This window comes from Capra hircus, chromosome 5 (genome assembly GCF_001704415.2).
Source record: "Capra hircus breed San Clemente chromosome 5, ASM170441v1, whole genome shotgun sequence".
NCBI lineage: Eukaryota > Metazoa > Chordata > Mammalia > Artiodactyla > Bovidae > Capra > Capra hircus.
Genome location: NC_030812.1, coordinates 73,435,170 through 73,449,294, shown reverse-complemented (window position 1 = coordinate 73,449,294; position 14,125 = coordinate 73,435,170). Strand labels below are relative to the sequence as shown.

At 54.2% G+C, this 14,125-nt stretch overlaps 1 protein-coding gene across 1 annotated transcript in view; it reads left to right on the top strand.

Moving 5' to 3' along the window:
• Window positions 1–14,125, top strand: part of MYH9 (myosin heavy chain 9) — an 85,445-nt gene that overhangs the window by 52,591 nt on the left and 18,729 nt on the right. The window contains exons 6-18 of the mRNA XM_018048283.1: window positions 178–270; window positions 742–805; window positions 1,571–1,669; window positions 2,032–2,175; window positions 2,887–2,982; window positions 3,742–3,860; window positions 4,643–4,795; window positions 5,982–6,155; window positions 6,830–7,003; window positions 8,810–8,924; window positions 11,146–11,339; window positions 11,667–11,788; window positions 13,081–13,150. Coding sequence (XP_017903772.1) covers window positions 178–270; window positions 742–805; window positions 1,571–1,669; window positions 2,032–2,175; window positions 2,887–2,982; window positions 3,742–3,860; window positions 4,643–4,795; window positions 5,982–6,155; window positions 6,830–7,003; window positions 8,810–8,924; window positions 11,146–11,339; window positions 11,667–11,788; window positions 13,081–13,150 — 1,617 coding nt within the window. The remainder of the gene's footprint in view (window positions 1–177; window positions 271–741; window positions 806–1,570; window positions 1,670–2,031; window positions 2,176–2,886; window positions 2,983–3,741; window positions 3,861–4,642; window positions 4,796–5,981; window positions 6,156–6,829; window positions 7,004–8,809; window positions 8,925–11,145; window positions 11,340–11,666; window positions 11,789–13,080; window positions 13,151–14,125) is intronic.

The following is a 14,125-nucleotide window of genomic DNA, read 5'->3' as shown; positions in this document are numbered from 1 at the left end:
GCTTTGGAGTGACAGTGGGGACCAGGCCAAGGCTGGCGTGGTCGGAGTCCGGAAGCCCCCATCCCTGGCACGTGGGGCGTGTGGATACGGCTCTGCCGCCTCCCCTCCGCCTGGCAGAGCAGATCTGGCAGCCGTGCCACTGTCTGGCCCTCACCACGCCTCTGGGTTCCTTTCCAGGGTGAGCTGGAGCGGCAGCTGCTGCAGGCCAACCCCATCCTGGAGGCCTTCGGGAATGCCAAGACTGTCAAGAACGACAACTCCTCTCGATTTGTGAGTGGTGGTGCTCATGGGCACCTTCCCACCGGGTGTTTGTGCCCCAGATGTAGAGAAGGGTCAGACTTGGTGCTTCTGGGCCTGTTGCAGGCAATAGACTAGGTCACACACCTGCGTAAGGAGCTTCCTCAGCTCAGGTGAAGACAGCGAGGCAGCAGGGAGTCCCCACCGGTCCCCTGCTTGTCCTACTGTAACCGCAGCCAGTTAGAACCCAGAGTCAGACCAAGCAGGAGGAGCGCCTCCAGATAACTGCTTCCCTCCTCCCCTCTGTGGAGGAATTTGGGTGCCCCTGGAGCTGGTCCCGCTCATGCTTGGCTGTGTGGCCCTTCTGAGTTCCTGTGCGGTTGGGGTGCCGGGTCCCTGGCTGCCTGACGCAGGCTCAGTCTCTTGGTTTCCTGCCTCCAGGCTGTGCCACTGGGGAAGGGGCTGGACGATGGGGCTCTGATCTCTTCATCTGTCTTTCCTCAGGGCAAGTTCATCCGCATCAACTTTGATGTCAATGGCTACATTGTGGGAGCCAACATTGAGACCTGTATCCTTGTGGTTAACTGTAAAAAGTGTTCTGGGTCTGGGGTTGGGGGAAGTGACCTTGATGGAGAAGAGGCTGCTTCCTGATTCCTGCAGTTTCCTCTTTACCGGCCTCTTACGACGCCTTGTCTATGGCACGAGGGAAAGGACCAGGATAAGGATAAGTTGATTTTTGTTTATAGGAGGGATAAAATTGAGCTTAGGGTTTTGCAGGTGGCTCAGTGGTAAAGAATCCGCCTGCCAGTGAAGGAGACACAGGAGACATGAGTTTCATCCCTGAGTTGAAAAGATTCCCTGGAGAAAGAAATGACAACCCACTCCAGTGTTCTTGCCTGGAGAATCTCATGGCCAGAGGAGCCTGGCGGGCTACAGTCCATGGGGTCACAAAGAGTTGGACATGACTGAGCATATGTGCAAAGTTGATCTTCGAATAGGATGGAGCTAGAGAAGGTCTTCCAGTGTGGTTCCCTGAAGGTAGTGTTGAGTGGATGCTCCTTTATCTTAATAGCCTGGGGAAGTGTTCTTAGCTCCCTTCTCTCGTGAGAAGGGGTCCCTTTACACAGACGAGGGGGGTCCTTTACACAGATGAGACTCCCAAGTGTGAGGGCTGCTGTTTGGACGGGCTATACGCCATGAGGGACAGAGCCAGGGTAGTTTGCCCTTGTTTTGTTTTGCTGTTTTCTACTGGTGAAGTTCCATGGCTTTTGAATGGGGGAATGTGGCAGGCTGCCTTCCCAACAGTGTGCACACTTCCTTAACGTCCTTGAAGATCTCCTGGAGAAATCGCGTGCCATCCGCCAAGCCAAGGAAGAGCGGACCTTCCACATCTTCTACTACCTGCTGTCTGGGGCTGGGGAGCACCTCAAGTGTGAGTTGTGGGCCCACCCAGGGGATCCCCCTGCAGTCAGGCCACACACTGCAGTCAGGAAATGAACTCTGCCTGGGGGCAGGCAAGGCGAGCCTGACTTCTGTTCCTGGACCAGCTGCGGGCTTGGCCCCTGTTTCGAACCAGGCCAGAGGGAGCCTGGGCAGGTCACTGTGCAGCTGCAGACTTCTGGGCCTTGATGCTCTTGGGTGGGGGGAGCCCTGTGTGTGCCCGTCTCACATGCTGGGGAGAGTCAGCATTCCTGGGGTGTTTCGGGGTGCTTCCCAATCTCCCACACCTTTGAGGTCACAGGGTTGACTGGAGCCTCCTGACCCTCACTGAACTTTGCGCTCTGCCCCCTACAGCTGATCTCCTGCTGGAGTCATACAACAAATACCGCTTCCTGTCCAACGGGCATGTCACCATCCCCGGGCAACAGGACAAGGACATGTTCCAGGAGACCATGGAGGCCTTTCGGATTATGGGCATCCCAGAGGAAGAGCAGATGGGTATGGGCCAGCCCTCCCCGGGGAGGCTGGGGAGTGCTTCCTGTTGGCGCTGGGCATTAGGAAGTCCATAGAGACTGGAGGAAGGCTGAGTGGTGGGAGGTGGGCCCGCAGATTTGAGATTCAGGGTTATTTCTTCTTGGTCATATTGCCCGGGGCATATGAGGACAAACAACAGACTCCTAACTGCCCAGGGCCTGGGTCTGCTGCTCCTGTCCTTGCCATTTGCTGGAAGTGGAATATTCCTGCTTTGTCTGAGCTGAGTGTGGAAGGGGCCGGGGCTTCTGCACTGGTGACGCCCAGAGTGGAAGTGGTGTGGAGCTTGCCTGTGTCTTCCTGTTTCTCTAGAGGGAGGTGAGGGGGGCCTTGATGCTGTGTTTTAGGAAGATTAGGGGCTGGGGCGTGTGTACCCTGTTCTCCAGCATTAGAGTCAGGGTCGCTTTTGCTTTCCCACCGACAGCATGTACATGGACAGGCCTGGCTGTGTTCCAATAAAACTTTATTTTTAGAAACAGACTGTGGGCCCTAGGTGGAGGCACATTTGAACTTAGAAGCATTAACAGAGCTTGTATCTAAGCACGAGGCTGCCCCAGCGGAGGCCCTGGAGATGTGCTTTAGGCCAAGGCCTGGTGCCCCACGTGGTTTATCTTACCCGAGGGCCTCTGAGGGGTGACACCCCACCTGGTTCTGAGCTGCCTTTCATTGCACCCCAAGGCTTGCTGCGAGTCATCTCAGGGGTCCTCCAGCTCGGCAACATTGTCTTCAAGAAGGAGCGTAACAGCGACCAGGCCTCCATGCCCGACAACACAGGTAACCCCGTGGGCCCCTCACCTGACTATGCGGGTAGGGGCCTGGGTGAGATGGCTCAGGAGAAGGAGTCTTGGAGAGATCTTAGACACTCTTCTTTTTTACTGCACCTGTATGGCTGCCTGTCACTCCGTATTTTTGTAAAATACTTGTGAACATGACCCTGATGCTCCTTCGTGGAGTGTCAGCATGAGCTAGAAAACCCATGATCTGTGGCCCCGAGTTTCTCTCATTTATGCTGAGGCCAGACCGGTTGTCTCCGTTTGTAAAACGGTCATTTCTGCTGTCGTTCGACTTGCCTGTGGACTTGGGAGGATGTGAAACACTGTCCTCACCCTAGCTCTTCAGCCATTGCTAGTCCTCAGGTCATTGCAAGCAACCCTACTTAAGTTAGCCTTAACATGTGCTTCTGAGGGGCTTTCAGAAGAATTTAATGCATGGGTGTGTGAGTTGTCCTGTTCTGTCCCTATGTCTAGGGTGGTGCTGTTTGTGTTCAGGACCCTCTTATACACTCAGGATGTGGCCAAGGGTGTGCAGAGGTCCCAGTGTGGGGCCCTGAGTTGGGAGCCATGCCCGCTGGCCTGTCTAAGGGGAGAGCCGGCTGTTCTGTGCCCTGTGGAGGAAGGGCCGGGCCTGGGTTGATTGTCCTGGTAACAATCACTCAGTTACCACACCTTTCGCAGGTTGAGCAGAGGGACTCGTTCTCTTGGGTTTAATTAAAACCTTTTACCCCTTCCTTCCTTACTCTTTGAAAAATATTAGCTGCCCAGAAAGTATCCCACCTGTTGGGTATCAATGTGACCGATTTCACCCGAGGAATCCTCACCCCGCGCATCAAGGTGGGACGGGATTACGTCCAGAAGGCGCAGACGAAGGAGCAGGTGAGCCCTCGGCTGGGGGGCTGGGCTGCGTTGGCGAGGAGGTTGCAGTGGCCACATTGAGGCCTGCCCTGGGGCGTCCCCTGTGTTAGCGCTGTCACCTCTCTGAGTCCTCATGGAACCTTGGAGAGCAGGTGGTGCCACCCCCACTGAGAGCAGGAGGAAGCTGGGCCCAGGGTCCAGGCTGCAGGAGTCACTGACTCATGGCTGGTCTTGGCTCCTGGTTAATCTGGTCTCCATACCCCTAGCTGTGTTACTTGAAGCACATCTCAGATGTCATTTCTTCTGTAGCTACTTCAGTTCATATCCATTTATTTAAAAAAAAGTCTTTGCAAAGCTCTAGGTTCATTCGGGGGCTTCCCAGGTGGCACTCGTGGTAAAGAACCTGCCTGCCAGTGCAGGAGACCCGGGTTTGATCCCTGAGTGGGGAAGATCCCCTGGAGGAGGACATGGCAACCTGCTCTGATATCTTGCCTGGAGAATCCCATGTACAGGGGAGCCTGGCGGGCCATAGTTCATGGGGTTGCAAAGAGTCAGACATGACTGAAGCGACTTAGCATGCACGCACACAAGTTCACTCGGCATTTAATGTTGAAAGTTTAGGCTCTTGCCACTTCCTTCATTATAAACAACACTGCAGTGAACGTATCTGTGCTTTAAGGTTTTTTCTCATCTTTGAGGCTGTTTTCCTGGGGGTGGGCCCTGCAGGTGACATTGTTGGGGTAAAAGAAATGAGCGCACTCCCTGTGTCTGACCCTTCCCCTCCACCCCGGGTGTCCCCGCAGGCTGACTTTGCCATCGAGGCCTTGGCCAAGGCCACCTACGAGCGCATGTTCCGCTGGCTGGTCCTGCGCATCAACAAGGCTCTGGACAAGACCAAGAGGCAGGGCGCCTCGTTCATCGGGATCCTGGACATTGCTGGCTTCGAGATCTTCGATGTGAGCTTCTCCCTCGAGACCCCTCCCACCTCCCGAGCCTCTGGGGCTGCCTTCTTGGGCTGGGGTCCTCTCTCACCTGGTCCCACAGCAATTTGAGCTGGGCGCCCCCTTGCTCGTGTGGAGACAGGAGACAGCAGTTGGGTGTATTTAAAGCTTAAACAAAGTGCCCTTCCCCAAACAGAAATGCTGGCGAGAATAGCACCATCTAGACGGTGTTCTAGGAGGCCTCACAGGCAGGGGCTTTCTGTTCAATTATTGTTTATGTTTTCTCAAATATTGATTTTGAGTGTTGTGACATGACTTTGTCCCTGCCCATAAAGACTTTGAGGTCAGGTAGCAAAAACTGGTAATTGCAGGAGCCCAGATTCTTCAGCCTAGGGTCCATGGCTGTTTTCAGAGGAGCCGTAAACTTGGGTGGGGAGAGAATTGCCTCTTTATTTTCGCTGACCTCTCAGTATATGGTGCCGTTTCATCAGCTGTGGATTCAGCAGGGTACACACACCACAGCTGCACTAGCAGTGCTTGTGTTCTGTCTCTAGTGGAAATCAGGTGTTTCCGCATCATAGCACTCATTGCCTGTTGTCGAATTGTTTCGGTTCCCAGGTGGTGCTAGTGGTAAAGAAGCTGCCTGCCAATGCAGGAGACATAAGAGATGTGTGTTTGATCCCTGGATAGGAAAGATCCCCTGGAGAAGGGAACGGCAACCCACTCCAGTATTCTTGCCCGGAGAATCCTACGGACAGAGGAGCCTGGTGGGCTGCAGTCCACGGGGTCGCAGAGTTGGACACGAATGAAGTGACTTGGCCCACATGGATACTGTCTGCATTCACCTCTACTTCAAATTCTAGGTGTTAGAACCCGACAGCTTGGACCTGTGCTTGTTAATTAAAAAGCACTATTGATTTCTATGTTACTGTGTTTCATAATTACATTTCAAGATAACTTCTTTCTCTTTTGATCTCCTTTGTGCATTTGAAAACATCACCTTGATACAGGGGCTCCACCAGACTGCTGGTGGGGTCCATGGGCCCCAGCAGTGCAGCCCCTGCTGTGGGTGTGATGAGGGAAGGCCCACGGGGGCGGCACAGTGGGGCCCCAGGAGATTCTGCCCAGACACTCCTCCGGTCCTTCCTGGGGGCTCGCCGGCAACAACAGGGATCTGTCTGACCCCATCTCCCTCTTGCAGCTGAACTCCTTCGAGCAGCTCTGCATCAACTACACCAACGAGAAGCTGCAGCAGCTCTTCAACCACACGATGTTCATCCTGGAGCAGGAGGAGTACCAGCGCGAGGGCATCGAGTGGAACTTCATCGACTTCGGCCTTGACCTGCAGCCTTGCATCGACCTCATCGAGAAGCCAGTAAGAGCCGTGCGGCTGCGCCTCGCCCCACCGTTGCTCCGCCCCTCTGGGGACGGAACCATCTGTGATCCTAATACCAAATGGTTTACTTTGACGATGAGTGTTTTGTTTAAATCAGTTTTGTTTTCCAACAAACAAGATGGTATTTGGTTCCCAGGCCTGTCAGCCCGTCCCACAGTGCCCGAGTCTGCTCTCTTATAAACTCAGAGTTTGGAAGGCTTTGGGGCCCTGGGGTGCTTCCTTTTCCTCAGGAGCCTTATCCTAAATGTCCCCGCTCACCACGTAGTTGTGTGGACACACTGTGTGTCGAGTGGGGTCTGAGAGGGACTCGAGGGGCCAGGATCCCTGTTGAGGGGCAGCCTCTGAACATGGGTCAGCGGTCTGCGTGGCCCATCAAGCCACCACGTGATTTCCAGTGTTCTCATGGGAGAATCTTACAATGGATCATTGGATTAAGGTGTGTTGGACATAGCCTGGACCTCAGAAATTTCTTTTTCAGCTACAAGTTGTAGTTGGAGTGCTTTCAGTCATGCTCCTTATTTTTTTCTCGTGTGAGGAAAGCACTGCCCACCTTCTCTTGAGTTTCTGAAAACCAGGCTGTGACTTCTTTACAAGGGTGAGAGTTGGTGGGTTTCCAGGTCAAGCTGACCTCTGTGATTCTATGCTTGCTCCAGGCAGGCCCTCCTGGCATCCTGGCCCTGCTGGACGAGGAGTGCTGGTTCCCCAAAGCCACGGACAAGAGTTTCGTGGAAAAGGTGATGCAGGAGCAGGGCACTCACCCCAAGTTCCAGAAGCCCAAGCAGCTGAAGGACAAGGCAGATTTCTGCATCATCCACTACGCTGGCAAGGTGAGGAGCGCACACCCTGGTGTCATGCGGTGTGTTAGTATTAAGTGTGTTTTCCAGGTGTAGATGTGCTGTTGGTGCTAAAGTCATGGGCTCTGCAGTCTGAATTAGGGCTCTGCTCCTGTGTGACTTTGGGCCAGTTACTTCACCTCTCTGAGCCTTGGTTGCCTCATCTGGAAGATGGAGGTGACCACCACTGTACTGGGGAATGTGTATTAAAGGAGCTCACAAAGCCCACTGCTGGGCAGTCAGTGCTCTGGGGCAGGGCCTCTCAGCCTCCACACTGCCCACCTCAGTGGCCAGATCAGTCTTTATTGTCAGGGACCCTCCTACATGTTGTAGGGTATTTAGCAGCAGACCTGGCTTCTCCCCACCAGAGGTCAGTAGCACCTTCCCTACTTGCGACAACCAGAAATGTCTCCAGACATCCTGGAACATCTGCTGGGTGGGATTGAGGGGTAACCTGGTCCCCTGGATGAGAGTCATGCCTGTAGGTGTTGTTGGCTTTGTTATTGCCAAGACCACTGGCCAGGAAGTAGCCGAGCTGTCTTCATACCAGCTGTCAGACGTCCTCCAGTGGGCTTGATCCCAGGGCTTGGACCTGAACAGGGGTGTCCTGAGTCTGCAGAGGTCCAAGCTGAGACCAAAGCTGGCTCTTCTCAGGAGGTTGTGTTGCTTGCACAGAATGCGTAGCACTTGGATGTGTGACGAGCGGGTCGGTCCTCAGCCTGCCCATCAGTGAGGACCGCTGATGAGAAACTTGTGCTGTCACAGCGGTGCTCCCAGGCCACCCGTGGTCCTCTCCTACCCTGCACGTGGCCCTGCACTGTTTGGCCTCCCCTGCTTAGCTCCTTTGTCTCCTAAGGCTGTTAAAGCCACTCTTGATTTTAAACTACTTGTTAAGGAGATCTCTTTTTTCCTAGTTACCTGAGGTCATGCCCCCCCGAATGCCCACGTCTCCCGCCGCCTTTGTTAGAAACGCAGGCAGGCTTTTGTTGCACTGTTGTAGGTGATGCAAAACCTGGGCACACCTGAAAGCCCACGAAGGGCTGAATGGTGAAACTGGCCATGTGCATCGTCGTCCGGCCTGCACTGCAGCAGCTCAAAGGACAAGGATGCTGGCTGTGCCCAGGGGACAGATGCCAAGACACCCAACTCTAGGGTTTGTCCTCTCCCAGGAGGTCATTCTGCCTCTAGGGAGAAAGACGTCACAATCTTGCACCTCATCATTGACAGCCTTGCATGTGGGAAAACCTGCAGAAAGGGGCCAGGAGGGGACCACAGGCTGAGTTACGCTGTGTTAGTTAGGAAGCAGGCTGTGGTGGCCAGTCACTCTGTTTGTATTGTTACAATATATAGTGTTTTATTACTCTTGTTTTTGAGAACATATTTCAAAAAAGATAAGAATATATGCTCTGAGAAAACCTGAATATCCTGAGAAAAACAAAACAAAAACTACTTGTCCTGTTGCTAAAAGGATTAGGATTTTTTTCCCCTAACGTTCACATTACCGTAAACATTTTTAAAAACAGAACATTCTACTATGTAGCTGCAACATAGTTTTCTTAGCCTGTTCCCTGCAGCCAGACGTTGCTGCTGTTTAAATATTTTGCCTTCACGTAGCTCTGCAGAGAACATCTCGAGGCTTTCACCCTGATCACTCATTATTTCCTTCTTGGGGATGAAAATACCAGGTTGAGGGTCTTCGCTGTTTTTGATGTTTCCGCCCATGGGGTCAGCCTGCTGCCGTAGAGCCTGTGCGCACCAGTGTGCCCTGAGCAGCCTGTGACTAGAGGTCTGATCTTACAGGTGGATTACAAAGCTGATGAGTGGCTGATGAAGAACATGGACCCACTGAACGACAACATCGCCACACTGCTGCACCAGTCCTCGGACAAGTTTGTCTCGGAGCTGTGGAAGGATGGTACGCTCTTGGCCCTCACCCTGCCTCCCTGTGCCCACAGCTAGGCCCTTTCCCTTCCTGGCCACTGGCTGAGTGCAGGGCTCAAGCCAGAGGGTTTTTGCCCACTTAGCTCCCAGGAGCATGGGCTCCTCCAGCCCTGAGGGTCACCCTGTCCCTGAATCCTGGTGTCCTTGAGCCCCAAGCATCCTTGAACTTCCTCTGGGGCAGAGGCTTCTCCAGGCTCTGAGGCCACAGACCCTTCCCTTGTAGGGGGTCGTGCGGTGGCCCAGCACTCGGCCGCCTGGGTTCTGTCCAACTCCTCACTGCCTTCTTGCATCTCCTTGGTAGCCAGTACCTCTGGAAGCCGTTCTTTTCCTTGTTTCTGCCAGTTTCTCCTTCCCTCTGCCTGGGTTTTGCTTTAACCTCTCTGTTGCAGAGATGCAGAGCACCCAGAGAGCCTATTTCTATCAGCGCTTTCCTATCCTCCACCTAGAACCAGGTGACTGGCCGCCTGGCGCGGCGCCAACGTGTGCTGCACCCTGGGCTGCGTGGCTGGCACTTTTGCTGAGCTTGCTTGCTCTGCCTGGCTGTTCCTGCCTGCCTGTGCTCCTTCCCTGGTCTTTGCCCTGGGCTTGTGTGCAGGCTCTGGCCCCCTCCCTGTCACAGGCCTCCAGTAGAAAGCCAAGCCCATCTGGGCTGTGGTTTGATATTGACAGCTTCATGTTATAGATGTTAAAAGGAGAAAAAAAAATTCACAGTCCAAAGTCCCCTTCAGAACTCCCCTCATGAAGGTGGCATCTCACCGCTTGGATGGCTGCTGTGTCTCAGCACAAGGTGCTGTGTGGGTGTGCGTGCGTGTATGCGTGCATGTGTGCGTGTGTGTGTGATGACTGCTGTGTCCCAGCACAGGGTGCTGTGTGCTGCTGTGTGTGTGTGTGTGGGGGGGGGGCGCTGCCGTGTGTGTGCGTGTGCATGCGTGTGGGCCCAGACACTTCAGTGCTGACAAGGGCACCTGTGTGTCTATGCAGCGTTACCTCTCCTCCTGGGCAGGGTCTTTTAGGGCCAAGACACCCTTACATGAAATGACCAGTTGTTTGGGGTTGTGTTCAACCTTCCCCTGGACAACCTGAGTGACTTTCACAAGCCACCCAGTCCCAGGACACCTTTGGTGGCCAGAGGGGCCCTGTGGGGGCTGCAAGAGGTACAGTTGCCTCCTGTTTTAACTGAGGGGTTCATTGGGTCTATCCTCACTCCTGGCTTCCCTCTTGTTGCTTTCAAATAAAAGAGATCTGGCCACAAAGGGACAAGAACCTGACTTTGTTATAGAATTCTTAACTTTTGCATCCAGCAATGGAAGTCTTCAAATTTAATACTGGCTCTGGTGTCAGCCTGACCTCAGATCACTGGCCACTTAGGTTGGGCTTGTTCATCATTTGGCTTTTGCCCAGGAGGAGGCGGTTCATTTCATTGTTCTGGGCAGGAGCCACGGTGATGATGGCTGCTTCCTTGGAGGGTTGGTCTAGATGAGAAAGACCTGTGATCTTGGAGACCAGGCGAGACCTGAGAGGGAGAAGGATCCTCGGCCTTTGGGGTAGCCGTGGGCAGTGGTGGTTCTCTGGAACTCTCTGCCCTGGCACCGTGCATGTTGCTCTAGGCCCCTGATGTAGAGAGCTCTGCATGGGGGGATTGCTGACAGAGAGAGGGTGGGCCAGACTCCTGCAGGCTGAGTAGCTTTAGAGCTCCTGCCTTCTGACCTAGCCCAGTGCTCTCAGGTAACGGTCAGTGTGAGTTCAGGATACTGGTCTGCTTTTTTCAAATGACTGAATGGAGTATCGGGTTCCTGTCAGTCAAGTCTGAACAGCTCCTCAGAGCCAGGCTAGTGGACCAGCTCTGCTCGCTCCTCCAGAATGCATCATCAGCTCTTGTGTCTCTGGGTTAGGAGCGTCCCAGGGTGGCTGAGATAAGTGACAGCGTGGAGTCAGCCTTCACGGATGTGCTTCCCCACTTTGCGGCTGTGCAGTCTTTCCAAAGCCTTTCCTCCTCCCTCCTCTCTGCTCACAAGGTCACCTTTGCTCTCAGCCTTTGGAGATGACCTTAGCCTGCTTCGTAAGCTCCACGTAGAAACGGCCTGCCACTCTGTAGTCTCCTCTTTCTCTAATCAGATTGGCCTGTCTGTCTGTCCCGCCCCTCTGCCCCGGCCCGGACTGCCGGGCACTCACGTGCTCTTGCCTATTCCCTCCAGTGGACCGCATCATCGGCCTGGACCAGGTGGCTGGCATGTCGGAGACAGCGATGCCCGGGGCCTTCAAGACACGCAAAGGCATGTTCCGCACGGTGGGGCAGCTGTACAAGGAGCAGCTGGCCAAACTCATGGCCACGCTGAGGAACACCAACCCCAACTTCGTCCGCTGCATCATCCCCAACCACGAGAAGAAGGTGCGGCTGCTTGGTAGTGTGGCGCGGGCCGCCCAGCCCTCGTCTGTCTCCCTGAGCAGAAACCCCTTGCCCGCGGCACACAGCGCCATTGGTTCAGTCACCCTGCCCGCTGGCTCGGGCACTCTTAGGGTACAGCCTGCCCATAGAGCCTGTGTTTCTGCCTCTCAGACCTGGATCATGTAACTGAGCTGTCACTACTATGGGTGGGCGGGCAGTGACTGCTCCTTCCTGGGGGCGGTGTGTGTCCTGTTGTGTCCAGAGGGGCCCGCCCTTTCTCCATCAGTCCCACAGCATACAGAAGAGCACGTGCGTGGATTTCTTTCCTAGGCCGGCAAGCTGGACCCCCATCTGGTGCTGGATCAGCTGCGTTGCAACGGGGTTCTTGAAGGCATCCGGATCTGTCGCCAGGGCTTCCCCAACCGCGTGGTCTTCCAGGAGTTCCGGCAGAGGTGAGTGGAGAGCCTTTAGTGGGGGAGCCACCTCCTTGTTCACACTGAGCTGGGGTCCTCTGTGCCGCGCTCCACGTGAGGAAGGACTTCTGTTTTGTTGCTTAAATGCAAGTTATCATGTTGGCTTCCGCTCCCAGTCACTGTGGGGGCCGGGTGCTGTTTGCTCTAATTAGAGGAGCTCTGAAAAGACATTAAAGGAGGATCAGCTGGAGCCTTGAGTATGAAAAAAATTGATGGAATTGGATGTCTGCTCTGTGTGCGGAGGGGGACAGTCGTGACACCGGCTTATTTGCCTAATGACGTGTTTAGCCTTGGTTGCTGTCTGTCGCAGCCCTCTGGTTAATTTCTTGGACCACCCAGCTGATTAGCGGTTCTCTGCAGCATCTCAGCAGAGACGGGCTTGGCCGTGTTCACCAATTGTGGTCTGTTATATAGACAGAGATTGTTAGGAAAACGTTCTGCAGCAAATGGTTTTCTCTTTGTACTCAATATATGCCGTTTATTTCGTTTTTCTCCTTCTTGGTAACAAATATGGAGGATGTGTTTGGAAGTGGGAAATGGTGGCTTTAGACATAGCATGACTTGATTTTTTTTCTGACAATGCCTGAACTCCACATATCTTTCTAATCATGAGATCATGAGGTGTTTTCTGATTTGTATCAGATGATATTTGTAAAACTGCTGCAGCTAAGTCGCTTCAGTTGTGTCCGACTCTGTGCGACCCCAGAGACGGCAGCCCACCAGGCTCCCCCGTCCCTGGGATTCTCCAGGCAAGAACACTGGAGTGGGTTGCCATTTCCTTCTCCAATGCAGGAAAGTGAAAAAAGTGAAAGTGAAGATGCTAAGTCGTGTCTGACTCTTAGCGACCCCATGGACTGCAGCCTACCAGGCTCCTCTGTCCATGGGATTTTCCAGGCAAGAGTACTGGAGTGGGATGCCATTGCCTTCTCCGATTTGTAAAACGAGACATTTAATTTAAAAAACTTCTGGGGCTAAAGACGCAGGTGCTGCTTAGCAGTTAATAAGCCCACTTCAGAGCTCACCCATAGGTGAATGAAACAGTCTGACATAAGTTTCCATTCACTTTCTGGAAAATGCCAGGCCTTCCTCGTGCCGTTCAGCCTCAGGAAAGAGCAGGCTATGATTCTCTGAATGTCCTCTTTCCCTCAGACACTCTGTGGAAAAATCCTACACCTGCTCCACTGTAGGGATGGCCCTCGTCTTGTGGATATTCCAGGCCACATAGAATCCGAGCAAAGGGTGTACTGACCTGCCGCCCTTTTCCTCCTCAGATACGAGATCCTGACTCCAAATTCCATTCCTAAGGGCTTCATGGACGGAAAGCAGGCGTGTGTGCTCATGGTGAGTGGGCTCTTCTGGTGGGTGACATGTGGCTGGTATGAACACCTGAGTGGCCAGTGCCCACGTGCCTGCTCAGGGCCCTTTGGATCTGTTGACGCCTGTGCTCTCTTGATCCTCCAGTGAGCCTGTTCTGGTTCTGCCAGGCGCACTGAGCATCAGGTGGTCAGGATGGTGTGTGGGAGTGGGGAGGGGAGGAGGAGGCCAGGGCTCAGATAGCAAGGCTGTGGTGTGAGGCGAGACCCTTCCTTCTGGGTACATTTGGTTCTTTCTTGCTCCCATCTCCTCTAATCTTCACAGGGGGCAGCTCACCACCAGGGCCCCACAACTGGCCCAAAGCTAGCAGAGTCTGAGTTTCTGGCCCTTTCCTCTCTTCCCCGCCACTGGCCAGTGTTCAACTGGCAGTGGGCACTGGATTGTGCTTAGTGAATGAAGGCCCTGAGATGACCCAGTGGCCACACTGGGGCTCTACCCACTCGGTCATTCTTCTGCTTCGCAGACAGGCATCTGGCTGGGTCTCCTGTGTCCAGGGTCAGCAGCCAGCGCCCCCTGCTTTCTTTACTTTGCATCTTTGCCAAAGAGTCAGCAGAGGATGGGTGGGCATCGGGGAGGAAAGAGAAAAGGGAAGAAAAATTCAGTACCACCTTTGTTCAGAGCAGCCCTGTAAGGGACGGGGAGGTGGAGCCTAGAGAAGGAGGGAGGAGACAGGGGTCTCTGCTCTGTGATGCTTGTCACCCGGTGGAAGGGAGGTGTGAAGGACAGAGGTACGCCCTCAGCTCGTGTTTGGGCCACTGTTTCTCCGGAGACTCAGCTACTGGTCAGTGAGGGGTGTCCCCCTTTTAGATATAAGCAGGTTTCCTCCCTCTAGCTCTGTAGGGAAGACAGTTGGCCAGGTCGTCATGACGGGAGGTGGGGCACCCAGCGATTCTGCCCTCCCTGGCCTGCCCTTCTCCCAGGGCCTCCTCCAGACATGCAGGG